The sequence below is a fragment of the Simochromis diagramma genome, unplaced genomic scaffold (assembly GCF_900408965.1).
Source record: "Simochromis diagramma unplaced genomic scaffold, fSimDia1.1 OVJJ01000205.1, whole genome shotgun sequence".
Lineage (NCBI taxonomy): Eukaryota > Metazoa > Chordata > Actinopteri > Cichliformes > Cichlidae > Simochromis > Simochromis diagramma.
The window spans coordinates 7,341,857-7,365,893 of record NW_024386782.1 but is presented as its reverse complement, the minus strand read 5'-3'; the positions used below and the strand labels follow the sequence as shown (position 1 = coordinate 7,365,893).

Below are 24,037 nucleotides of genomic sequence, written 5' to 3'. Positions count from 1 at the left end.
AGTACGATCAAAGTAAGATCGAATAGTTGGATGTTGAATAATCTTGGATTTTCTTAACTTAACACTACAGTATACTTTAATAAAATAATTTCTATATAATATATATTTTAGGAATCTTTAAGGGGGTTCTTTTAAGATAAAGTTCCACTGCAGTTTTTGGGTTCATGTATCTGTGTAGGTATTGCTTTTATCATTAGATAACATTGCCCATCATAGGGCATTTGGGGCATTTTTCTGTATGTGTGTGTGTGTGTTTTTCCCCTCTGGCTCCATGTATGCATTGTGTAGTATTTATAGCCTCGATGCAAAAGGAATCTATCACAAGGATAATGAAAGGGTGGGCTGTTCTCATCAGGGTGCTGTCTACTTCAACTGTCAGCCTAATTACTGCAGCTTATTACTATCATATTATTTTTAAATCCAAGACTCCAAGCAAGGTGGATTTTATTTACATAGGCCTAATGCACTTCTTATTCCAGTGAGGAGACTATAACCACCGTGGTGAAGAATCCTCGAATGAGAAGACACAGATCACCTGGCTTGACTCTTGCTGGTATCCACCGCTCTGAGACTTCCACCCCCGAGCTTCCTACAGCCAGGACAAGGAGGATGCCCACTCCAAGAAAGACCACTATCCCAACTCTCTATGTTACTGATCCCCAGGGGGCGGAAGCCAGGGGAACAGAGAGCAAGCCCAGGTGGGTTGAAGTAGAAGAGGTCATTGAGTATAAGGTCAATAAGTCTCCCAGGTTGTCCAGGAGGAGAGGTATTTCGCCAGCAGGGTCTGATCGTGCAGGCACACCCTCGAGACCCAAAAGGTCTCCAGTGGAAAACCCAAATGCTAACAATTCCAACAACAAGCTTGTGGAGCAAGCACAGGCCCACCTGCAGGGAGACATCAGCAGCCAGCCGCTCTCCTGGGAGGAAGAGGTGACTGATGCTGCATCTGGGTCTGCTTCTGGGGAGCCACACGAGCTCTCTTCTGTTCTCGCTACAGCTGGAGAAGATCACGACGACCTGGATGATCAACAAACTGTAATTTTTGAACCCGATGACGAGGAGGATACATCTGCAAGAAAGCAAGAGCCTGTGTTCCTAAAACAAGGAGATCGTGTTTTAACCCTTGAGGACTTGGAGGATTACGTCCCAGAGGAAGGAGAGACTTATGGCTCCTCCCACACGCAACACGTTGACGAAAAGCCTTGTGAGATCTCTGTGCTTCAGAGAGAGATTGGCGGTTCTACAGTGGGACAGCCGGTGCTTCTCAACGTGGGCCGGCCTGATGTGGTGCCCCGGCAAAGGACTGGCTTCTTTAGTCGGTTCAGGGAGAATCTCTCCAGCAGCCTTTTCTCATCTGCTGTCCCACCGCAGGCCAGGGAGGCTCGGTCCAGGGCGGAGAGGAACGTGCCTATTCAAGTGAGCCATGCAAAGCTGGAAGTGAAGCCTTCGTACTGCTCAGAGGTGCAGAGAGTTGAGGGCAGGCAGCAGAGTTTTAAAACCAAAGTGTTAACTCAGACCTATGGTTACACATCAGTTGGCAATCCTGTCACTCTTCAAATTAGAGATGACCTTTATCAGAACCAGTGAAAAGCAAACATTTAATTTGGCATCACAAACCCTCTTAGTCTTAAATAGGGACATTCACTAAACATGAAAATACAGATCGTAACCTGAGCAACATTTACTGCATTTGACAAACCATTCCATTTTTAGCCTGCCAATCAGATAATAGTGTCATCCTTAGATATTTTCTTGACAGACTGTTAGACTCTACTGTCTCTTACAGATGAGATGGAAACTATAGGGATAACGGTTTCACTGTAGGCAGGTTTCAGTCTGATGCTGTTCTGCTATAAAACATATACATGTTGTGTGATGTACAATATGCATGATGGGCAGAAGCTAAGAAAGGTCTGACATTTACTGATTAAAACCTTCATATCTAATGGTGAGTTGAAGTCTTTAAATAAAATAAATGTTTTTTGGTTATACATACAGTGATTGACAAATTTATGAGACTGCCACCCCCAGTGTAAGGTTTATGTCACAGCTCCCTAAATTAACAGTACTGGTGATTACCAACATCAGTTTTATGTTTCTGTGATGGTTAATCCACTGGTATACCATATTACAGTTATTTACTTGCATGATTGTTATAATTAATTTGTGACTGCAGAGAAATCTAGTGTCTATTTTTTATTGGTCTTTATTGGGTATAAAATGCATTTTTGAGAGATAACAAATTACAATGATGTTTAACAGTGTACCTACGCTGAATGATCAGCTTTACTCCCCAGTATTAACTGATCCAGATGTAATCCTTAGTCCATTGCAACATACATGAATAGGATTTATATTTTTTCAGGTTTTACTTTGGTACCATTCAGGTCATGCTATGGCACTTTGGATTCCTGGAGCTGGAAATATTGGGAGGTAATGAGATGCATGTTTCAAGTAAGCAACACTGAATATAAAAGTAGTGTAAACTTGGGGACTGTTGTGTTTCAGGAGCTGTTAGTTAATCAAATTGGAGAATCACAAATCTCTACTACATTATTTTGTGGTGTTGTGAATGATTCCTTAGTGAGCAGTTTATAAACACGACATTTGCACGAGCAAATCATTTGGTAGGTGAACAGATGCCTGTTTCCAAGTTCCTACCATCAACTAACTGAATTTTTTACTCAACTTTTTTGGCATTTGTGTCTGCTAGTGCAGTGAAACAGCCTGTAAACTCAGGTTGTTACAGGGATATTCCTATGCAAGTGACAAATATGTAGATGAGTGACTGCATGTATTTGCTTCTCCAAGACAGATGTGTTTCTCTAGAATAACCAGTTGTCATCCTATATTTGATTGAGCGCAGATGTTTATGCAAAGTACTTCAGCTGACAAAATTTACTAACTTTTTAGTGCAATTTAAAAGTAACTAGAGTAACTTCCTAATTAAACATGTGTGGTGTTTGTGTTGATCAAAAGGTGTCTGTTAAAAGGATGATTTTATGTAATAATTTTAAATCACAAACTGATTGTACTTGCTTGTACTGTACATGTGTAGTTTTGGACAAAACATGGTTGAGTACAACGTGTTCAATTGAATAAAAGTACTGCAAATATGCCACATAATTAGCTTCTGTAGTAATTTCTTTATATAGCACAAATTCGGCATTGTTGTATGGTAACATTTACTGATGTTTCAACATAAAAGTCATAGTGCTGAGTACATGTTTACAACAAGCACATTCCTATAACAGCTAGTTTGGTTTTAAAGAGGCCTTCGTGTTCAGCATGATGTAACATTTGTGAGACTTGAATTTAAATAGTAGCATCAGGAACATAAAGTACTCTGAGCAAAGGAATGAATGTTACAAGGTACAGGAATATAACGATTTAGGCATAATTGGCTATCCAATCTAAAATGGACATTTTAAAAATATTTACTGTTTTCTCAATTCTAAGCAATAAAAAAAAAAAAGCAACAAATTCGCTGTCATTTTACTGTACAGCTAAAGCTGAAACTTACACAATATAAAGTTTTCACAAATGTACAACATTAAATAAACACGTGTTATAAAAGAATACAATGTAGCTGTACTGTTTCTAACTCTGTGATGGGATTCAGTTCTACATGAGCACAGCAGTATTTATAGTTTTCCAGCAAACAAAGTGTAAGGAACCAGGACATTACCTGGCAAGTTATATAACATAATAAAAAAAAAATAAAGCATTTACCAACTCTGGAATAATGTTACTGTTTCAAAGGTATAGCTGACTTATACGTATCCCCTAAAAGTAAAGAGTCACCACATGTTCCTGATAGGCTTGGGCAAAATAGAGTCTTTCTTACCTTCCTCACATTTCACCAAGTATACGATTACATTTGTGTAAATAAACTAAAAGCTGATGATGACAGATGACACTTCAGGTAGGAGGGTGAGAGAGATTAAGCATTCAGCCTGAATGCTTAATCTCTCTCACCCTCGCTAGCTGGCACCAAAAATATTAGTTTATGAAACTCATGAACATTATCAGAACACAACACTGGTTCACGATTAGGTTAAGCGGCTATCTGCCAAATTAAAAATAAAATAAAATAAAATCAGCTTTCCTGATTATTTTGATCTTGACAATGAACAGTTGTGTCAGAATAAATGGCTTAACTACACAGCCAGAGCGTAGCAACACTACTCAGTACAGGCAGGTGGTGCTCACTTTGAACTATGACAATCTTTAGGTGTAACTCTTTCAAAACAAACTGTTTATCTTTAGGGAGATGAGACTAAACTCGAAATCCACCCCAACATTTGCAACTGCCATGTTTCACAGCTCACTCAGCTCAGCTGTTAATCAGAAGTAATTGCCCTCTGACGAGTGCTGTGCGCTACAATATGACCTAAATACATCACATAAGCATAACACAAAGGAGTGTCTGTATTTTTGACAGTACAGAAAGTACTCTGTCTAAAAAAAAAAAAAAAAAATAGCCTGGTACCACACGATACTAAGATACTGCCCAAACCTACTTACCAAATTTTAAAGGGGGCCCGAGTGCTGGTTTTAATCTCTAACTCTGACCATCACTTGTGTATTTCACTGCATCTAAGACATTAAACATCAACACCGTGTAGCTGGTTGCGAAAGTCGAAAAGAAACCCCACCCCCCTCAAAAGAAACTAATCCTTGAAAAACCAGTCTGCCCAGATGATGCAATGAATCGTACTTCTGCAAAAGAATACGATTCCACACAGTATTTTCTGTCTGCATCAAATTGTTCCCGCTTATCATGCCAGTTGTACTTCAAGTAAGAGTTCTCAGGGTGTCTCCTCTTCAGTGTAAAAAGAAAAATGTGAAAAGCATTTTGTTTGTAAAAAAAATTAAATAAAAATGTCCCACTTTACACTAAGTTATTTATTAGTAACTACTTCTAAACAAAAGCTGTTTGTATATCTGCTGAAGGAAATTGTCCTAGTTTCAAAGACCACCATCTGAGGGAATGTACAAGAGTGGAATTGTGTGTCGGTGGAGTGGCTGAACGACGACCATGATGCTGCTTTCTCCTATGAGGACACTTTCTTGACCTTATCAATTTCCTGCAGAAAAAAAAAGGTTTTATAATTAGTCAGGGAACACATCGATCTGTGGCAAGAAACTAAGAACAGACTAAGAACATGAAAGCAAGCCTATGCAACGTTTGCTGAACAGTAATCACTCTGGCTGCAAGTAGATTTTTACAGGATGCGGTTCCAATATTTTTCTTATCCATAACCTACCAGTCATACCGGACGAAAACCTTTTGAGCTAACGGGATTCAGTAAAGGTTTATTCTTCATCAACTTTTAGTAACATCTTTCTGACAAACATCTAAGGTTAAATGCATTTTACACAAGTCCAACTAGTACAGAGGGCTTACTATAAATATAAAACCTCTCTGAAATGATTGAAACCTGTAATGACTGCAGTCATTCTCAATTTGGTGAGTTTGATTAGATTGCCATCAGATTCATAAAGTTTAGACAGAACTTTTGTTTCAGAGGTTCCATGAGGTCCTGGTGGACTGAATGTGAACAGTTAATATCAAATTTCTGTTTGATGTGAATTTCTTTGTATGCAGATGGCAACAGATTTGCACTTTCCACCTGTTTGTTACAAAAATTGCATGCACTTGCTGATATGCCCCTATTCAACTGCAGACCATCTCCGTCTTATTGCTGTTTATAAATCACAGTTTTGTCATTTTGAAGACAGTAAATATCCCTATTTGGATGTTTAGTTTAGAATAAAATACAACAACAACAACAATCTTTATTTATAGAGCACATTTAAAAGCCTTGGGCATACCAAAGTGCTTTACATAAAACAATAAAAAGGTTCAAACATTGATAACGGATAAATAAAAATAACGAGTTATGTTCATAGATAAAAGCTACCAATAAGAATGACTACAGCACATGGTAATAGCACGATAAAAGCTGTACCACCATAATAAAAGACACCAATAGAAAGATAAGAGGGAATTAATACAAGAGGTCAATAGGTCACAGCAACCAAACAAACAAACAAACCAGCAATTAAAAGGTGGAGAAGGCAAGTTTAAAAAGATATGTTTTAAGCTGAGATTTAAAAGAATGAATAGAATCAGATGCCTTTTAATACATTGAATAATTAAAAGTGTTCCTGGCATAACATTTAAAGTTAATGTTAAAACTTTAATTGACAAACTTTAAACTGACAGATTGCAAAAAACAAAAAAATAAATAAAGTGTGTGTTGTGAAATTGTAACTCACTTCCTTAAGAGCGTCTTTCAACTTCGCATAAGCATCGTCCAAATTATCATTGATGATTATAACATCAAACGCACCAGGTTCTTTGCCTAGAAAGAGATCCATTCATGGTCGGTTATGACATGCAGATTTATAGTTTGTAACTTTGATCTGTTGAGAGCAAATCACAGCTACTTACTAAACTCCATCTCGATTTTGGCTGTCTGTAAACGCTTTTGGAGGCTCTCCTCCGACTCTGTTTTTCTGCCTCTTAGACGCTTTTCCTGAAACAAGAGAACAGGTTCAACCTACAGAAGCAATTCAGAAAACTCCACAGAGCAGCCAAAACCCGTTTTACCTGATCCCCGTGATGGAAATTTAACTGGTGACAACACCCACTTGTTTGGTGGCAAAAATGGGAAACTACAGACACGTGCTGTGCACACTTCAAATCTTATGTGCTTACCAGGATTTCCATGGATGGTGGCTGGATGGAAATGAACATTGGATTGAGGTCTGTCTTTTTGATGTTCTTCACACCCTGCATATCAATGTCTAATAAACAGATGAGGTTCTTGGATTGGACCTCTTGGACAGCTGCTTTACTCGTCCCATACAAGTTCCCGGAAAACTCTGCACTCTCAATAAAATCGCCATTGTCGATGCCTGCCTGCATCACATCCCGCGTAACATAATGGTAATCTGAAACCCGGGAGGAAAAAAGAAAAAAGAAGAAAAAGAAAGAAAGAAAGTACACAAAAAAAGGACAATTGAGAAAAAAATCCAACTGTTTAATCAGCCTGCTTTCAGGTTCATTGGTTGTGAAAGAGCAGTGACATGCCGTACCTATGCCGTTCTGCTCTCCAGGTCGGGGTTTTCTTGTCGTATCTGAGGACGGAAAAGACACTTCTGTCACACTAGAGTTTAAAAATCTGGCGCTGCAACAATTTGTTACTCGCTTAGGGAGAAAATAAAAGCTTTACTCATGACTAACAAACCTCAACAGCAAAATAATAAATATTAAAAGTAATGTGAAATTCTTTATAGGGACATAGACACACTTACGTGAGATGCTGAAGCCAAAAACACCTTCATATTCCTTCATGAGCTTCTTCAGCAGAGTGCTCTTTCCCACCCCTGATGGGCCACTACACACCACGGGCCTGGGTCCAGCCATAACTGAAATAACAGCGGAAAAGAAGAGTGTGGTTTGTTATAGGAAACAAATGGGCGAGGCTGCAGAACAAATCTGTAACCACACAATATGAGTCATCACTGGACCAACTTCACTCTGTGCAGTCACAACCGTTTTTGCTTCTTTTGTTAGTAAAAGGCAGGTAAAGAGAAGCCTCGGCGAGGTGAGGGACACGCCATAAAATGCTAAGCCAGCAATGTTTTAAAAAAAAACAAAAACCCCATGATGAGAGCAAAACAGCCCTCAGGAGAGCTAAGGCAATCAACTGGTAAGCAAGCTGTGAAGTTACCATAGTGCTGTCGAGGAACAACTACTAATTGAAGCACCCAACTCTGGTTGTGAGTGTCAGAAAGAAAAGGAAATTATCTTAAATTTAATTAACAGATATTTTTATTTACTCAAACTACACCTTCATCAGCCTTCAAACTAAAATCTGCAAACATCTTGTGAGCAGGCAGTCAGAGTTCTTTGTTTCTCTACATCTCTCTTTTTCTTCCCTGTTACATCACATTTATTTTATTACAAATTGCTTGACTATCAACCAAAAGTAAAGAATTAAGCAATGAGTCTCACGTTCCTCCTTACCCCCTTACCTCAAAACACACAGAGCTGACGCAGACAGGAAAATCAAGTCAACAGGAAGGGAACGATTGTGTGTCTGCAGATTGTGTTTAAAAGCAGATGGGTGGAGAGACGGGGAGTGGGCAGGGCCAATTTTACTGCACTAGTTTTTTTTTAAAGTTCCATCTTATGATTCAGTTTAAATATCTTATGACTTGGTAGTGACTTGCTATAATGCAGCCATGTATGCATTTTGGTTTCAGCCCTAATGCTCAAACAACCTCTCATTACAAGACACTCAAAGTGTCTCGAAAAAACACTGAACCCAGTAAAGAAGATAACACAGCATAATAAAAGGCATTAAAACACTAGTTTTAACTACACTACTACGTCAAGGTGAGGTGTCTGAATCCCAATAAAGTCTAAGCAATCTTTTAAAATGAAAGCAAAAGTAAACTGATCTGCATGTTTGGATGCTCGTGTGATCTTTTAAGAGCAGAGAATAAAATTCACATTATTATGAGGTTTCTGATTTCCAAGCAGTTTTCCTCCATCATCTTTCGAATGCTTCCCATAAACAGAATCATGGCTAATAAAAGGATGTAGGAGTTCCTTTTATAAAAACTGGATTCTTTAAACAATTTATAGGATTTTATGTTTAATATTTGATTATTTAATCCAGCAGGGCTGGACTGAGACTGTAAATCATGCAAAGCCACTCTAGCGGAGTCCAAGTATGAAATTATCAAGCTGTAAAGAGCATAGCGTGCACCCTTTAAGTAAGAACACAAGACACTAAAATAATTAACACAGAACACCTTTCCTACATAAATTGAGCAGCATGAGAGGAAATGAGAGCCATGTGAGTTTATAATCAACACACAGCATTTATTGGAAGCTGCATGGCGCCTGACTTTAACCACGTGCACTAAATTGCATGTAATGCAATCATTTCCTGAAGCGCGATTTGAAAATCACATGAAATGTTGCATTTTTAAAGTCAGAGACAATCCGCTTCATGTTCAGTGTGAACGTTACAAGAAATAAAAATCTGGATATTTTTCTTTAAAGAAAGTTTATGCAGCCTCCTTTTAAGCAAATATTTCTTGATATTTTGCATATTTGGTTCTTATATGGGCTTAAAAAAACATTATAATAATAATAATATCCCTGGTCTCTGGAATTTTTCTAAAAAGCCCCAAAACAAAACAAAAATGAATATGTCAATACAAACCACCTTGAGGTAACTGCTGTTGTTATTTGGTACTATATAATTAAAACTGAATTGAAAAAAAAAATCTAATTGATGTCTAATTGAACTGGGAAAATGTAGCTGGAAAAATAAGTTACAAAGCTTTGGTCCATCTTGTAACAATCCTGTAATACCACGCACAGGATGTTGGGTGAACAGATACAACAAACTAAACGTGGGGAAAAACAATGACGGGAGGTAGTCAAATAGATTAGTGCAGCTTTTCCAAATCTCTTACTAAGTAAACACAATAAAGATAAAAGGCAGCTAAAGTTAGCTTTTGCACCACGTGAAAGCTTTTATATTATATACACTTCTGTATCTTCTCTTAGTTCAGCTTCTATTCTGTCCGGTAACAGTCTGTCAGTTTCTGTAGGGATCCACAAATTGGTATACATTTTTCTCAGCAGTTTTTAGGCGATTATGACACACACAATTTAGCTGCTGCTTCGTTTTCTCTATAGTATTTTCCATTATAGCTTTTTTTTTGGGGGGGGGGGGGGGATTTGTAATTTTCGCTGATGGGCCCAACATTAGATGGTTTACTTAATTTGACTGTAATAAGAAGCCTGCCCTTCATATTTACTGGGTAAGACCCAGAGTTTAGAAAAGTGTGTGTCCTGCAGACCCAGCCAAAATGTGGGACACTGTCTCAAGATGTGTGAAAGGCAGGAGAACAAAAGAGGGGACATCTGGTCGCCCTAACACTATGTAACATCAAGATAACAGTGGCTTTGTTCTAATCAGGAGGACAAACAGTTCGTATCTTTTTCACATAGTGAGGCCTCGTCATCTGTTTCTCATATGCATTTGATGTTAATATATAGCACACAGGAACTGCAAAGTCTGTATGTTATAATCATATAAAAACTGACATTATTGTAACAAGAAGTTAAAGTTGTTGGAAGTGAAACGGGGATTTAAAATAGGCTTAAATGCACTTCTACCATTATTCCATGCCTGAATCATACTTCCCAAACCAGACTTGCTAACAATTAAACCACAGGTAACATTGTGTCAGCCATGTTAATTTAAAACACTCTGGTAAACACATGAACCATCTTCTTCTCTTATGGGACTCCAGGAATGAATGGCACGCTCAGATATCGTGACAACACGCAATTTGGAGAGAGCAGAAAACCCCACCAAACGTCCTCATTCCTACCTGAAAATAGCCTGGAAAAATGTCTCATTATGGGACAGGAATAGCGTTAATCCACAACTTAAAGCACCGTCTCCTGCGTGTCTTCTCCCTCCCTTGCTGTGCTCCGAGTCTTCACCGCGAGAGCCATTAAAGATACCCGTGCTGCCTACGTCATCATCACAGGCCAAAACACCAACAAGTGACGTTCACGAGCGTCAAGAATGCGCGCGCGAGAATGCTGAAAAAGCAGGGCTTTTAGCAACATTAGCCAAACAAATAATGACGAAGACGCCGATATTTTAAAGCTATTATTATTGTGAATGTATGTATGCTTTCAACTGGAATCAGGCAGCTTCTTCAAAAGCGGCAGTACCGACATGTGCGCGGGCTGGCAGTAATTACTATAACCCAAAGACGCATATTAACGATTTTAAGCTAACTAGCGTTTAAACAAACTATTTCCCCTGCGCTCTGCGGAGACTTTGGGGAAACTGGAAGCAGTGCCTCTAGGCAAAGGAAGCATTACCACTAAGAAGCAAGCCTCTCACCAACAGGTCCTAGTAACCATAGGGAATTTAAACTTACCACAAAAACTCCCCGGATGAGTGTTAGCTGAAGGCCTAGCCGGTCGCGTGGGTCATGTGCTAACGTGGCTAAAAGTTAGCTCTTCGCGTTAACAGGACATTGTTTTTGCCTTAACTTTTAGAGATACCCGACTAAAATGTTCGGTTCCTCGAGATCTGGAGGTGTACGGGGAGGTCAGGACCAGTTCAACTGGAATGAAGTGAAAGTCGACAAACACAGAGAAAACTATCTCGGTAAGTACAGGAGATAGCAGACAGATGGCTACTATCAGCAGCAACCAGATGCGGTGCTGCTCATATCGCTTTAACTGAGCTCCTAAACTACGCACACCACGGCCTAACATGCAACTCTCCCATACCTTTTGTTGTCGTTTCCCTCATTACACGAAGTCTGGATGGGTCTAATGGCTCGGTTTTCGCCTTGTCTTTCAGTCTACACAAAGCAAGTCCTAGGTTTCATTGCTCCCACCCCTGAGCACAGACACGTAGTCTCTCCGTTATGTGAGCCTACACAGTTGCCAGCATGCCCAGCAAACCAACAGCAGCTAGCCTACATAGCGGCCACCACCGATGAAAAATAGGACTCCCAAAAGTAACCCTACTTAAATTGTTCAGGAACGTGCATTTTAAAAAGCACTCATGGAAAAGCATCATATTAATATTATTGTACAGTAAGGTCCTCATTATACATGATGTTATCAGCATATGTTAAAATATATTGTTTAAACACGTGGCTGTGGAGGGGAGGATGCTACGGAAGCGTAGAGCTGCCACCCAGGCAAAAGAAAAATACAAGTGTATCACGTTATAACGTGAAAGGTCTACGCTTCCGTAGGATGCTAATTGAAAGATTAAAAAAAGTATTTTTTCTTTTAAGTTGTACATAAAAAGGAAACTTAAAAAAAGGGACAATACTAACAATACCAACATCATCTTTGCCATGACTAATGAATAAGTCGTTTTAGTGTGGGGCCCCTAAAATCCAATAAAGTTTGTGTTTGTGCACATTTTTTGTACACACACAATTATCGTGTGTACAAGACATTTTTTAAATTGACTTTACCCTCCTATACGTACTGTAAATAATTTCAAAACAAAAATGCACAATTCTTGACTATTTGGGGGAAAAAAAATGTTGACACCATCTGGATTTCTGAAACACAGGCTTCATTCAGTGTTATGCTACGGCCCAAAACATAAACCTTTCACAATAAAGCTCAAGATCCTGTTGAGACTTTTCAAAATAAACTGAATCTCATGAAAGAGTATGCAGAGTATTTACCGATGAGAAGCAAAAAGGAGCCGTCAGGTGCTAAAAAATAAACCTTAGACTCAAACGTTAGAACAGGCTTTAACCTGCAGCACACCGTGTAATAAATACTTGCAAAGAAAATGGCGGTCGTTACAACCTATGTCTAAAAATGTGTAGTTTCATGCATCGGTAAAACACTCGACTCCAGATACACGACCCAGCTGGAAACACTTCAGCTACCAGAGATTCACAGAATTTACAGAAAATGTTAAATTTTTGTTATTTATATCGTTATCGGACGATAGATGTTTTTTTATCGGGATATGAGATTTTGGTCATATCGCACAGCCCTACTTAAGAATGAAAAGGAAATTATCATACATCATGTTCTGGAATCCGTCATCTTTATCACGTGTCATCACTTCCTCTGTTTCCAGGTAACTCGTTGATGGCACCAGTGGGGCGATGGCAAAAAGGCAAAGATCTGACATGGTATGCAAAGGACAAAAAGGGTGGTGCACCTTTGTCCAGGGAGGAGGAACTTGCTGCTGTCAAGGCAGCAGAGGAAGAAGCGTTGATGGCTGCACTGTATGTACAACTTCCCATAAAAGAGATAAAACAGGAAGTTTAAACTGACCAGTTTAGTAATTTCTCATTTTCCATTATCAATTTAGAGGGCACAAGAATATAAAGAGACAACCGACTGGTCTAACCAAAGAGGTGTGTGACTTAAATTATGAATGATTTAAAAAAAAAAAAATCTGCTATTGTTCAAAAGCTTAGTGATGTGAATTTTTATTTGACTTTCTATGGCAGGACCTTGTAGAGGTTTGCAGGAGGGACGAGGCTGATGGCGACGAGAGAAATGTTGACCGTGTTTCTGGTTTAGGAAGCTCCAGGTGACTTCTTTTTATGTTTGCTTTTTCCACATGAAACAGTGATGTTTAAAGGTGCTTTATTTTTGGAGTAAAATAAATAAATATAGAAAAGCAACAACATAAAAATAAATGAATATTTGTTAAAAGGACAGTATGCATCACTAAGGTGAAGGTAGAACTCTGAAGGTGAAGGTAGTTTAATCTTTATCAGGGACTCTTGTTTTAAATTAACCATACACTCACTGGTCACTTTATTAGGTACCCCCTTGCTAGTTCGTTGGGGGTTATTAGGGTTCAACGCCATTTTGCCTTCAGAAATACTTTAATTCTTCGTGTTATAGATTCAACAAGATGCTGGAAACATTCCTCAGAGATCTTGGTCTATATTGGCATGATAGTACCTCACTGGATATCTTATGTTTTAAGTTAAAAAACCACAAAACAAACTATTCTCTGTAAACGCTAGAGATTGTTGTGTTCGAAAATCCCAGTATATCAGGAGTTTCTGAAAAACTCAGACCAGCCCATCTGGGACCAACACCAATGCCTTGCTCAGTGTCACTTTTCTTCACCAATCTGATGCTCAGTTTAAATTTCAGCACATTTTCTTAAACATGTCTACACATCTAAATGCACTGAGTTGGTGGCTTGTGACAGGTTGATTAGATATTTGTTGAACGGGCGTACCTAGCAAAGTGGCCAGTTAGTGTATTTGATAAGTCAGCAAAAATGTAAACTGTCATCATGGAAAAGTGGTGTCAAAAGAGCTTCTTTTCTCAATGTTTTGATTCTAAAGTGTCTTATTGTGTTTTCAATGTTTCCTTCTGCAGTGCAGGGTCTCGGAGAATGGTCCTGTCCCAAAAAGAAAAGGAGGTTGCTAAAATGGGCTTGCCGGTTTTTACAGTAAGATTGTGTTATTACCTTTTTTGGGGTAGTGGTGCTTAGACATTACTCTGCTTTGAGGCATTTTACACTCTATGCAAAAATTAAGAAATGCTTTTTGTCCAGCACGTCAGGACTGAAGGTCATACAGAAGCTTCAGCAACAAAAACAAATGAGAGTGCAGTAAAACAGGTGGAGGAACAGAGGTGAGACTGGATAATTACTACTTGTAAAATGTTTCAGACACACAAACTTTTAGATTTACTGGACAAAATCTGACCCTGTGTCCAGTTTCTTAAGTTTTCTTTTAATAATAGCCAGTGAACAAATGAATGAGAATGCATAAATAATAATAATACTGATAATAATACATTTGAAATTAAAAAATAATGTAATTAGTTGAAATGTAATCTTCACTACTTTCTTTTCCCTCTCTGAAGGCATGACAGTAATAAGAAAAACAAAGAAAAAAAGAACAAAAAGGAGAAAAAGAAAAAGGAAAAAAAGAAAAAACGAAAAAGGAGAGACTCATCCTCCTCCGATTCTGAGGACAACAGGAAGAGGTTGGTTTATTTCTGCATTTAACATTCAAACATTATTCAGCGTGAGTCTGGACCAAACTCAAAATATGTTTTTAGAATCGTGTTTTTAAAGACGGGGGCTGTGGAGGTAGATCAATCCCTGGCTGCTCCCACTTCTAATTGGAAGTATCTTTGGGCAAAGAACCCCAGTCTGCCCTCAATGCGTCCATCGGAATGTGAGCGTGTGTGTATTAGGTTAAAAGTGCTTAGGCATGAAAAAAAAGCACTTCCTCAAGTAGGTGTGTGAATGGGTGAACGAGGTTTACATTAAGAAACACCAAAGTATTTGCTTACGGAGCTTGCTTCTTCGACATCTTTAAGAGTTCTAAACAAATGTCTGTCCTCCTCCAGAACATCTTATGTACGCAAACGTGCGTTACAACTTATCTGGTGCGGATCTTTTATTTTGATAGTGAACCACTTATGTGCAGCCCTGTTTATATTTTTAAATTACATTGCAGTCTTTTTGTTGGGAGCCAAATTGTTGTGTCAGCACTAGAGGGCAGTGAGGCACTGTCTTACATGCAACAACTTCACTTGTTGTCTTATATATGGGGTGCATGCGTCACAAGACTTTCTTTATATTTCAATATTTGAAGAGGCAGATTAAACATTGTTATTTATGTGCTTCAGTAACTTGTGCGATAGGAAAAGAATAACAATAACCTTGAACACAATTTTATCAAACAAAAAAACAGCCAGTTATTTCCACTTGCAGGTGCCGTTTATTCTTCCATACCCTCACAGCATTAATCCCAACGCTATTTGTTTCCTTGTACTTTTTAGGCACAGAAAGGACCACCATCATCATAATCCATCATACGTTAGTCAGAGCGGAGCCAGACCCCATGACAGCCACTCAAGGGGGGGAGCAAAGGCCGAGCGACAGCGCTCCAACCCCCATCATCGAAGGCAGCGGCACGACACAGACTCCTCTGATGGAGGATCTCCTGTCCCTCGCAACCCTGCCAGCCACAAGAAGGCCCCTGCTGGTGCCACACAAAGCCACAGGCGGCGCCATGACACAGACTCGGACGACTAATGTCGTGCCCACCCCCACCCCCGATTCAAACATGCATAATGTGGACAGAGTGCTCTACAGCAGTTTGACAGACCCTCAAGACCTTATTTACTTGAACAGCCAAACAGACTGTGGATGGACTCTAATCAGTGTAACAGACTTTAGCCTCAGGTTTTAACTTCTTCATTCAGAAGGTTGCTCATGTGACACTGGAGTTTTGGTTTGACAGTTTTTGATCACGTCGAGTTATTTAATCATCAAATATCAAGTACTCTGTATTGCTTTAAGCTTTGTATTTTGGGGGTTTTATCTTGGATAAATATAGAAACTTTTTTTCCAAAGCAAGTGGAATGATTTTCTTCCTTGTCCTCAAAGCTTTTATTTAACATTAGTTCAACCCTGATCATTGTTACTGCAAGCACACACAATAATCTCTCATGGAAATTCTTACATGACCCTGTCATGACATGACTCATTCAGTTATTTACATGAACGTGTCTTCTTTTTTTTTTTTTAAAGGTTACCATAAAGAGATGGTGCAACTGACACTTTTTGCACAGGAATGTTGCTTCAAGGGCTTGCTGCCAAAGAAGCCTTCTACGATTATAATCAAATTGGTAAAAGAGTGTATGTTAATAAGTATTTCTTTTCTTGAATCTAAGCATGTAGTTTTGGTGCCTAACCAAACAGTGACAGGGAGAAAAAGCCCATATCAAAACAAATAAAATGCATAGACTTGAACCCCATTCTTTTGAGTGAAAGTTCTATTCGAGCCGTTCACCTGACTGTCTAAGCACTTGCCGGCAAAAATCCCTCAACACAAACTTCTATTGGTTAGATTTTCATATTGGAAAACCTAAACATTTGCTCCTTCAAGATGCTTCTTGACACCTTTTTCTTCCATCTATACATCTCCGTCTCATCCTACTACTCAGACACTGGCCATTTTCCTTTCTAAGTAATCCCTCGTCATTCTAGGTTCAGCTCCGACTGGTGCGATACCATTGGAATGCTCTTTACTGGTCATAATAGAGTAGTGTTTGCATTTGCCTTGAATTGGTCTGAAAGAGGGTATTCTGTGGACTGGCACCTGGGGGGGTACACTAAAAAAAGAGCAAGGCATTCATAAAGAAGAGTGCAAAAAACTAGGCTGGCCCTTTTTTTTTTTTTTATATGGCCGAGTACCGTTAGACCGCCACACACAAACCAAGCTGATGAAGCAGCAGGAGAGAAGGCTAGACAAAGCCACCCTATGAGGGACCCAAGACTCAAACTACCTCCTCTTCCACCGCTACCATACTCTCCTGCCATGTTTTACAGGCTTGGCTGCATTAACCGTAGCAGCCTAATCAACCTGCAAGAATGTGGTCCTAGATTGCCACCCTTACACAATGTGAAACAGGGTGTGCTCTTCACATAACTGCTTTAACCTAAGCACTGGGTGGTTTCATCACCTTGGGGCAACATATTTCTTCCTAGGTCAAGGGGTGATAGCCTTAAGAAGTCACAGACACAAGTTTGGGGCCTTTGTAATAGTAATTCTATTAATGCTGCAACTAAAATCAATTGCCAATTAATTGCTGCACATACGTGTTCTCATATTTTGTTTTAGATTGATTCGCTGAGCAGAAAAATGCCAAGGTGATGCTTAATCCTTTTGTCTAAATAGTCTAAAACTTCATTTAATTCTGTAATAGTTGATGTCAAGGGACAGCCTACAAAAAGCAGCATAAAATTAGATTTTATTACATGGTGTGAAACAAAATGAAAATCAATTGCAGTATCAAGCTTTACATAAGAACACAGACAACCTTAAGAGAATAACATTACATTTTAGGCAGCTAAAAATCAAACGATGCAATCAGTTAAAACAGCCACACCCTTTACAAATAAGTTTTGGGGGGAGGGGGGGAAGTGATGTGTCTCATGTTAAAAAAAAAAAAGGCATTTATGGACGGCCAGTTTACGAAAGAAAACCCAACGTGCTGCAAAGGAAAACATTGGCACTAATGTCATAGCTGCACAATGCAAATTCCCAGGTTTGAGTTCAATAAAAGGCAAACGTTAATAGAGCCCTTAGTGAGGATGCTAAGCCGCTCCTTACAACAAATTAACAGTGTATGGCTATAGTAATTAGTGGGCTAAGAGTTCCTTTGCAGCTGTATGATGTAAACACCCAGTAGATAATAATGCATGCCCTTAAAGACAAACAGACTACATCATGCAGTTTTGCTAACAAGTACATTGCAAAGGCAGCACATATTCAACCTGAGACTCTAAAATACAAGAATTCAATGCAGGCTCAAGAGGCTGGCTCCTCCCTGTTACCCCAAAGCAGGTAGATGTGAGGTCAATGCAACATTTCTTAGTTTAAAACAACAAAGGCTGGTAGGTGTTCACAGATTGTGCGTGACGGAGGTGGGGGGGCAATGTCAGTACATATAATCAATGCCAGTGTTTATACTTATTTTGAGGCGCTGGTACTTCTAGCTACTGATAAAAGTTACCAGTAGTAGTTGCAAGTAGTGCATAATCAGTGTATGATTCTTTATTGTTTCTAATAAAAAATTAAAATCAGTCCTTACAGTACGTGCAACCTCAACTGCATTGAGTTTGTAGGCCAACATCTGCTGGTAAAGTCCCTGCCTTTGTTTTTCTATTCAATGCACACATGGCTGCCCAACAGCCAGAAAGACAAATCACCACAGTAGGATTTTAAAGCGTGCAACAAGCTGCCCCATTACCAACTTTATTTACACTTACATAAAATATGAAAAAAATAAAAATAAAGCTGCTTTACAAGAATAGCCCACCCCCACCACTGGCCTGCATGTTTGTGGTAATAACAGCTGACACGAGAGCAGCTTCCAGTACAACATAACTCAGTTTAGCAAGATCTTAAAAGTAAAGAGCAAGGTCAGAGATTGGGGTGGAGGAGATTGGATTTTAAAATGCCGTAATCATTAATGGTTCTTGAGTTGATTAGACAACCAGTCCAGCCCTTCATAGAGGCCATCTCCGGTGGTGGCACAGGTCGCCTGGATGTACCACTGTCGGTTGCGCAGGGAATGAAGATTGAGCTTGTCTGTGAGTTCTGCTGCATTCATAGCATTTGGGAGGTCCTATAAAAAAAGAAGGTGAGAAATCATTAGACAAAGGAAAGGTGAAAAGTGTTTATGATGTACACCTGCTTATATAAAAGACTTGATGACTTACTTGTTTGTTGGCAAACACTAGCAGCACGGCGTCACGCAGCTCATCCTCTGCCAACATTCTCAGGAGCTCTTCACGAGCCTCTCCACATCGCTCTCTATCATTGCTGTCCACGACAAAGATAAGACCTGGAGGAAGTGCAATCAAATAAATGAGTGTAAATCTTCTAAATACAAACCAGAAGACATGTTCAAATAGCAGTCCTAACATGAGCCATCAAATATCAGGCGATGAGGAAAAAAAACGTACCCTGAGTGTTTTGAAAGTAATGACGCCACAGCGGTCGAATTTTGTCTTGACCGCCGACATCCCATACAGTGAAACTGATGTTCTTGTATTCTACCGTTTCCACATTAAAACCTGTAGATATGAAACAAATATTCACATTAAAAACAAACCGAGTCTTTAGGCTTCCTTCCTGTGTCATGTAAAACAGTTTTTGTATTACCTATTGTAGGGATGGTAGTCACAATCTCTCCGAGTTTAAGCTTGTACAAAATCGTTGTCTTTCCAGCAGCATCCAGACCCACCATGAGTATCCTCATCTCCTTCTTCCCGAACATTTTAAACAGTCCTGCAAACATATTCCCCATGGCGGCTGGTGACAGGAACCCAAAAAGGCCAAAAAAACAAAAAGAAAACCTGTGAAGAAAGAGAGGAGTTGTTCAGCTCCAATACAGAGACGTGCTGCTGGTAAACATAAGAAAACACCAAACCGTGTTCCAACCTCCCAAATGACGGACACACTGCCTCTGATTGCTGTGACAGTAAACTGAAGGTCTGAGTATGTGTTGATCACACCATCCAGGCTAGAACAAACTTCAATATCGCCATACATTAATTAAAAAATATTGTGTGCAACTTAAATACAGTTTTAAAAAATACATATGTATTACTATTACTCCCACTGCACTTAATGTACATATAAAAAAAACAGTGGTGCATTTTTCTGCATATAGCAATTTGGTATTTTTTGTACACTATTTTTTTTTTCAATTTTTATTTTTCTAATATATATCTCTAACTTGCTTTTTCTTCCTGTCCCTTATACTATTGTAACAAGTGAATTTCCTCTGTGTGGGATTAAATAAAGTCTATGTCCATGACTAAAGTTTTGTTAGCCTCATCTAACCAGTGAGATGGATCTTATGGAGTGATCAAATCATCTTACAGACAGCTACATTTGCTTGTGTCAAAATATTAAAGGTGAATGTTTGAAATTTTGCTGTTATTGAGTGACGTGGGCAGCATGGGAGTGCAACTGTAAAGGCTGTTAGACACTTTTAGGACATTTTTAAATATCCTCAGAAATCAGTATGATGCTACTGTTGTGCTAAACACAATTATCTGTAAGCAGTTTTCTATTATCGCACTCGCATTAATCAGTGTGATGTATACTATATGCAATATATGAGCTTCTGAATTCTACTTAAAGGCAGAAACTCGTGGTAGCACCAACCTCGATAAAAGGGACGTTAAACGCTCCGTGACTCCTGAAAGCTACTAAATGAAATTATAAGGAAACTCGCTAGCTGTCACACTGTACCAGTATTTGTCTTTTCAGTTTATGCAGTTTGGAACCGAATATTTTACGCGGCTAACTGGAGCATTTTCAATATTTAGCTCGGAGCAAAACTTTCAGAGCAGGTAAACAAACGGTGATGCTAGCTTGTTACGGTGCAACGCTAATAGTCGTCCGACCCGCTCAGATTTTAAGAGTACCAACTTGAGAAATAAAAACAACAATTGTATTTCTATTTATGTGTTTCCCAGTTACACTGAATATGAAATCATGCGCGAGAGAGTACAAAAAACCTCCCACGCACACAGAAAGGAAGGACAGACTCGTCGATTCAGATAATTCTGCTAACAAGGTGCAAGTCAGATTTTTCTGACTATGGTGATCGGAATCGCACACACAAAAGCCGATTTTGCTTGACAACACATGGGGTTTTGTACATTTACCTTCAGATATTGTAAAAGCTACCTTTTCTTTTTTCTTTAACAAAAAGTCTCTCTTGCACACTTACTCAGTTGAAATGTTTTGTTCCCTCTAGGCGTTTCCTTCCTTAGGAAAATGGCGACAGTCTGACACGTCAGAGGTTCCTGCAAAACTCCTGCGTTCACCGTGCCGGGAGAAGTGTCTCCCCCTGTGGTTGCGGGGAGAAACACACGCACACATGACAGCCTCCACTTTTAGTTCGTTTTTTTTTTTAGTTTAGTTTTTTTTTTTTTTTTTTTTTAGTTATGGCACTATTTAGAGTAAAAATAGCTTTACCTTGTACTGGCAAGTACAAATGCACGATAAGCATGCTGTGTCTATGACCTGTTGACTTTAATTTACTATTGAAATTGAATCTTAAATTTCCCTGAAAACTAGGAATAGGAATTTATAAAGTTTTTTTTATACCAGTGCAATCATTGAATCTGCTCACCAGCCCAGCCCTTATTGATCCTTGATCTACCTTTATACATAAACAGATTTTCAGTGTCATCAAAACTGATTTTTTTTTTTTAATTTTAAATTCCAAACAGACTATTGCCTATTTCTAGATGTAACATCAATCTCTCAGTTAACATCTAAAATCGAGTAAATAAAGGCAGACTAGTATGGCATTCATTTTCTTTCAGGCTTTCTTAGTTAAATAAAATTTTTGTTACACATCTGCATTGATGAGCTGCTCGGTTGGGAAACTGGTAGCACTTGTGGTGCACATCAAATACATGACACTCCTTGAAGTGAATCCCATGTTGCGTATGTTGCTGGTGTTTCCACCCCGCTTGAAATAATTATGTTACAGACATTACAACTAACACTGCTATCATATGTCTTCATGAAGCAATGCTTTGTAATCATTCGTCTTCCCTGCAATGACTCTTTTTTTATGGCAACACTAGACACGCATGTATGACATTGCTGATCTGAAATTAATGTGCATTGCCAGCAGCTACAGGGATTGATAAAAGAATTGATAAGTTCAGACACAGTTCCAATGCTTTGAAAAACTTGGAAGCGGTTCCCAAGTGGCATAATTTTTTTTTAAATTCCTATCCCTGCTGAAGACCCACTAACTGCTAAAGTTCCCAGGAGTAGCTTATTAGTTGCTCGAGGTTCACCTCCTTCCCAACTGCACTAATCAAAACCTGAAACACTTCATGTATCTGAGTCCACAAGTTACTTGTGGTTAATCATTCAGCTTTATAATATTCTTCTTGACTGATAAGATATGAAAGGAAAAAAGTCAGAGGCCTGTCTTATGAGCTCATTTCAGCTTCTCTTTGGCAGAATCTGTTGCGATGGCCACCATTAATACAGCTAATTTTTCCTGCAGAGACCTGACCACTGGACTTTCCTACTTCTATGAGCAAGTTATATATAATTCATTTTGAAGTTTCCATCTTTTAAGTTAAGATTAAACAAGAAAATCCGATCCACCTTTTCACTTGTGAATATTGGGAAAGTTTTTAAAATCCATGTCAGCGCTGGACAAGATGCTCAACTGGAAACTTCAAAACAGACATCACAGTGCCTATATCTAGCTTCTATATACAGTCTATACTGTAAGCACTGATTAAAACAAGTAATTTTGACTCGTAGTGCATTCCAGTGGTAAATTAATCATCAGTAAAGAAAAAAAATATTTTGAACATCACTGGCTGTATCTATTTTTAATAGACTTCGGTTCCACATCTGAAAAACAAAGCCAGTGCAAAAGTGCCTTAGACCTGTGTTACCTCTGATGGCCAGCAGTGGGCAGCTCTTCTGACTGCAAAAAGAAGTCTGATGAAGACTATCTGAAGCCAACCCACCCCAGTTTAGATATGACCTCAGGAAACAATTTTCTGTTGAAAATATGGTGGCAGCCACGAGCTTCACTTTATTCAGCAGTTAATTATGGTGACTAGTTTATCCTTAAGGGGGTATACTGATAAATTAATCCCACACACCAAAGTTGACTCATGCTGGGGGTGGATTGCTGGAGGCTCAGACATGGAACTTGGTTAAAAGCGACTGCCAACAGTCTGTATACCAATTATCATTATTATTACTATTATTACTATTATTATTGCTATTGCTTCCAGTGGATGCCACACACTGTAATTGAAGAGGACAAAAACCAAGGTAAAGATGTAAGAAAGAAGAGGTGCAATTTAGGATTAACGATAAAACCACTATCTCCCGATGTAAGTAAATGATTCACTGCTGGATTTAAAAACTGTAAACGCATCCAGAGTACTCACAGTATAAACCCAGGACACACATAATTATATTTAAGGCCTGAGCAATTTTGCTTCACTTTTCCTTTTTAATTATTTTAAACATGTGCGTTTATACCCAAAGCTTGCTGCAGCGTGCATCATTTTCTATAGTCTATCATAATTTTTTGATTCAGATTCATTTGAGTTTCTTTTTCTTTTCTTTTCTTTTCTTTTCTTTTCTTTTCTTTTCTTTTCTTTTTAATTTTGCAGTTTCCACTTCCTTTTGTTCCATGACCAGGCCAATAAGGGAAAAACTAACCATATTATTACCGGGACAGTTGAATTTTAACCAGGGTCAACTATGCCTGCTAACCCCAGCAGAGGGGGCAGCAGGAGGGGAGAAGGCCAGGAGAGAACAGCAGGAGGGGAGACTAGTGAAGGACCACACACTGAAGTCTCATAATGCCATTCACTCTGCCACCGTAATTTGTGGTTTTGCCCCGCAGAATGCCATAGAGATCGCTTTCAGATTATTTTCAAAGAAACAGTTGTCCTTCTTTAAAGGTGTGGAAGGTGTTTAATAGCAGCAGTTAAAAGTTTCTGCAAAGTGTTACTGTCTTTTTAGTTTGGCCTACTGTCGGACAGCTGTCGGACATTTGAAATCAACGCTGCCATCCAAAACAAACGAAAAATAAATACATTTTATTATATATAGTTATTAGAAAGAAGCAAAGACCCCACTATGTTTCTGTTTGTTTGCTTTTAGAGATAGAGAGCACACAGAGAACTTTGTTGAGACAGTCAGGGAGGGGGAGCATATTGGCAGAGTGTATACTGCAAACTGTTTCTGTCAAAGCAAACATGCTGCTAAGTGACAAAAAAAGGCCAAGAGTTTCTGTTTTTCAAAAACAAATCCTGACATGTGCCAGTTTGCATGACTGTCATGCTTTGAATGACACGCTTTTCTTAGATATGTAAAGATGATGTAATCTGTGCTTTTCTAAAATGAAAAA

General features: G+C 38.9%; 4 protein-coding genes across 31 annotated transcripts in view; 2 read left to right on the top strand and 2 right to left on the bottom strand.

The window, feature by feature from the left end:
• The window catches only part of obscnb (obscurin, cytoskeletal calmodulin and titin-interacting RhoGEF b), a 76,357-nt gene extending 71,876 nt beyond the window's left edge, over nucleotides 1-4,481 (top strand). For all 21 annotated transcript variants that reach the window (XM_040019802.1, XM_040019833.1, XM_040019945.1 and 18 more), the window contains one exon: nucleotides 480-4,481. In XM_040019802.1, the coding sequence (XP_039875736.1) occupies nucleotides 480-1,587 (1,108 nt within the window). In that variant the 3' untranslated portion in view covers nucleotides 1,588-4,481. The remainder of the gene's footprint in view (nucleotides 1-479) is intronic.
• Nucleotides 3,127-11,665, bottom strand: guk1a (guanylate kinase 1a). Of its 5 annotated transcripts, XM_040020057.1 has the most exons (7): nucleotides 10,435-10,580; nucleotides 7,327-7,440; nucleotides 7,108-7,149; nucleotides 6,728-6,963; nucleotides 6,461-6,545; nucleotides 6,286-6,371; nucleotides 3,168-5,090 (listed from the first exon to the last, which is right to left on the bottom strand). In XM_040020057.1, the coding sequence occupies exons 1-7, from the start codon at nucleotides 10,460-10,462 to the stop codon at nucleotides 5,058-5,060; spliced, it is 624 nt and encodes a 207-aa protein (XP_039875991.1). In that variant the 5' UTR covers nucleotides 10,463-10,580; the 3' UTR covers nucleotides 3,168-5,057. The 5 variants fall into 5 exon arrangements, with proteins under 5 accessions (XP_039875970.1, XP_039875983.1, XP_039875977.1 ...); XM_040020036.1 differs by lacking the exon at nucleotides 10,435-10,580 and adding an exon at nucleotides 11,357-11,665 and having other exon boundaries at nucleotides 3,127-5,090; nucleotides 6,728-7,149; XM_040020049.1 differs by lacking the exon at nucleotides 10,435-10,580 and adding an exon at nucleotides 10,999-11,114 and having other exon boundaries at nucleotides 3,127-5,090; nucleotides 6,728-7,149.
• cunh1orf35 (chromosome unknown C1orf35 homolog) lies at nucleotides 10,638-16,357 on the top strand. Of its 2 annotated transcripts, XM_040020019.1 has the most exons (9): nucleotides 10,638-10,967; nucleotides 11,120-11,231; nucleotides 12,687-12,837; nucleotides 12,924-12,969; nucleotides 13,066-13,148; nucleotides 13,958-14,030; nucleotides 14,136-14,215; nucleotides 14,450-14,572; nucleotides 15,377-16,357. In XM_040020019.1, exons 2-9 carry the CDS (start codon nucleotides 11,135-11,137, stop codon nucleotides 15,630-15,632), a joined length of 909 nt encoding a protein of 302 aa, XP_039875953.1. In that variant the 5' UTR covers nucleotides 10,638-10,967; nucleotides 11,120-11,134; the 3' UTR covers nucleotides 15,633-16,357. The 2 variants fall into 2 exon arrangements, with proteins under 2 accessions (XP_039875953.1, XP_039875943.1); XM_040020009.1 differs by having other exon boundaries at nucleotides 10,639-11,231.
• Nucleotides 16,358-17,336: 979 nt separating this feature from the next.
• On the bottom strand, nucleotides 17,337-20,974 carry arf1 (ADP-ribosylation factor 1). Of its 3 annotated transcripts, none has more exons than XM_040020069.1 (5): nucleotides 20,855-20,974; nucleotides 19,273-19,466; nucleotides 19,074-19,184; nucleotides 18,828-18,952; nucleotides 17,337-18,733 (listed from the first exon to the last, which is right to left on the bottom strand). In XM_040020069.1, exons 2-5 carry the CDS (start codon nucleotides 19,415-19,417, stop codon nucleotides 18,575-18,577), a joined length of 540 nt encoding a protein of 179 aa, XP_039876003.1. In that variant the 5' UTR covers nucleotides 19,418-19,466; nucleotides 20,855-20,974; the 3' UTR covers nucleotides 17,337-18,574. The 3 variants fall into 3 exon arrangements, with proteins under 3 accessions (XP_039876003.1, XP_039876010.1, XP_039876015.1); XM_040020076.1 differs by having other exon boundaries at nucleotides 20,790-20,877; XM_040020081.1 differs by lacking the exon at nucleotides 20,855-20,974 and adding an exon at nucleotides 20,284-20,739.
• Nucleotides 20,975-24,037: the final 3,063 nt, after the last annotated feature.

Coding starts and splice junctions, on each gene's coding strand:
- guk1a (XM_040020030.1), bottom strand. CDS start 10,462: ATGAGACATTTTTCCAGGCTATTTTCAG. Junction 7,441..10,434: donor TTTTTCCAGGCTATTTTCAG/GTAGGAATGAGG, acceptor CTGTTATTTCAG/TTATGGCTGGACCCAGGCCC. Junction 6,546..6,727: donor CACCATCCATGGAAATCCTG/GTAAGCACATAA, acceptor CTCTTGTTTCAG/GAAAAGCGTCTAAGAGGCAG.
- cunh1orf35 (XM_040020019.1), top strand. CDS start 11,135: ATGTTCGGTTCCTCGAGATCTGGAGGTGTACGGGGAGGTCAGGACCAG. Junction 12,970..13,065: donor CGACTGGTCTAACCAAAGAG/GTGTGTGACTTA, acceptor TTTCTATGGCAG/GACCTTGTAGAGGTTTGCAG. Junction 14,573..15,376: donor TCTGAGGACAACAGGAAGAG/GTTGGTTTATTT, acceptor TGTACTTTTTAG/GCACAGAAAGGACCACCATC.
- arf1 (XM_040020069.1), bottom strand. CDS start 19,417: ATGGGGAATATGTTTGCAGGACTGTTTAAAATGTTCGGGAAGAAGGAG. Junction 19,185..19,272: donor GACTACCATCCCTACAATAG/GTAATACAAAAA, acceptor TCATATCTACAG/GTTTTAATGTGGAAACGGTA. Junction 18,953..19,073: donor TTACTTTCAAAACACTCAGG/GTACGTTTTTTT, acceptor CACTTCCTCCAG/GTCTTATCTTTGTCGTGGAC.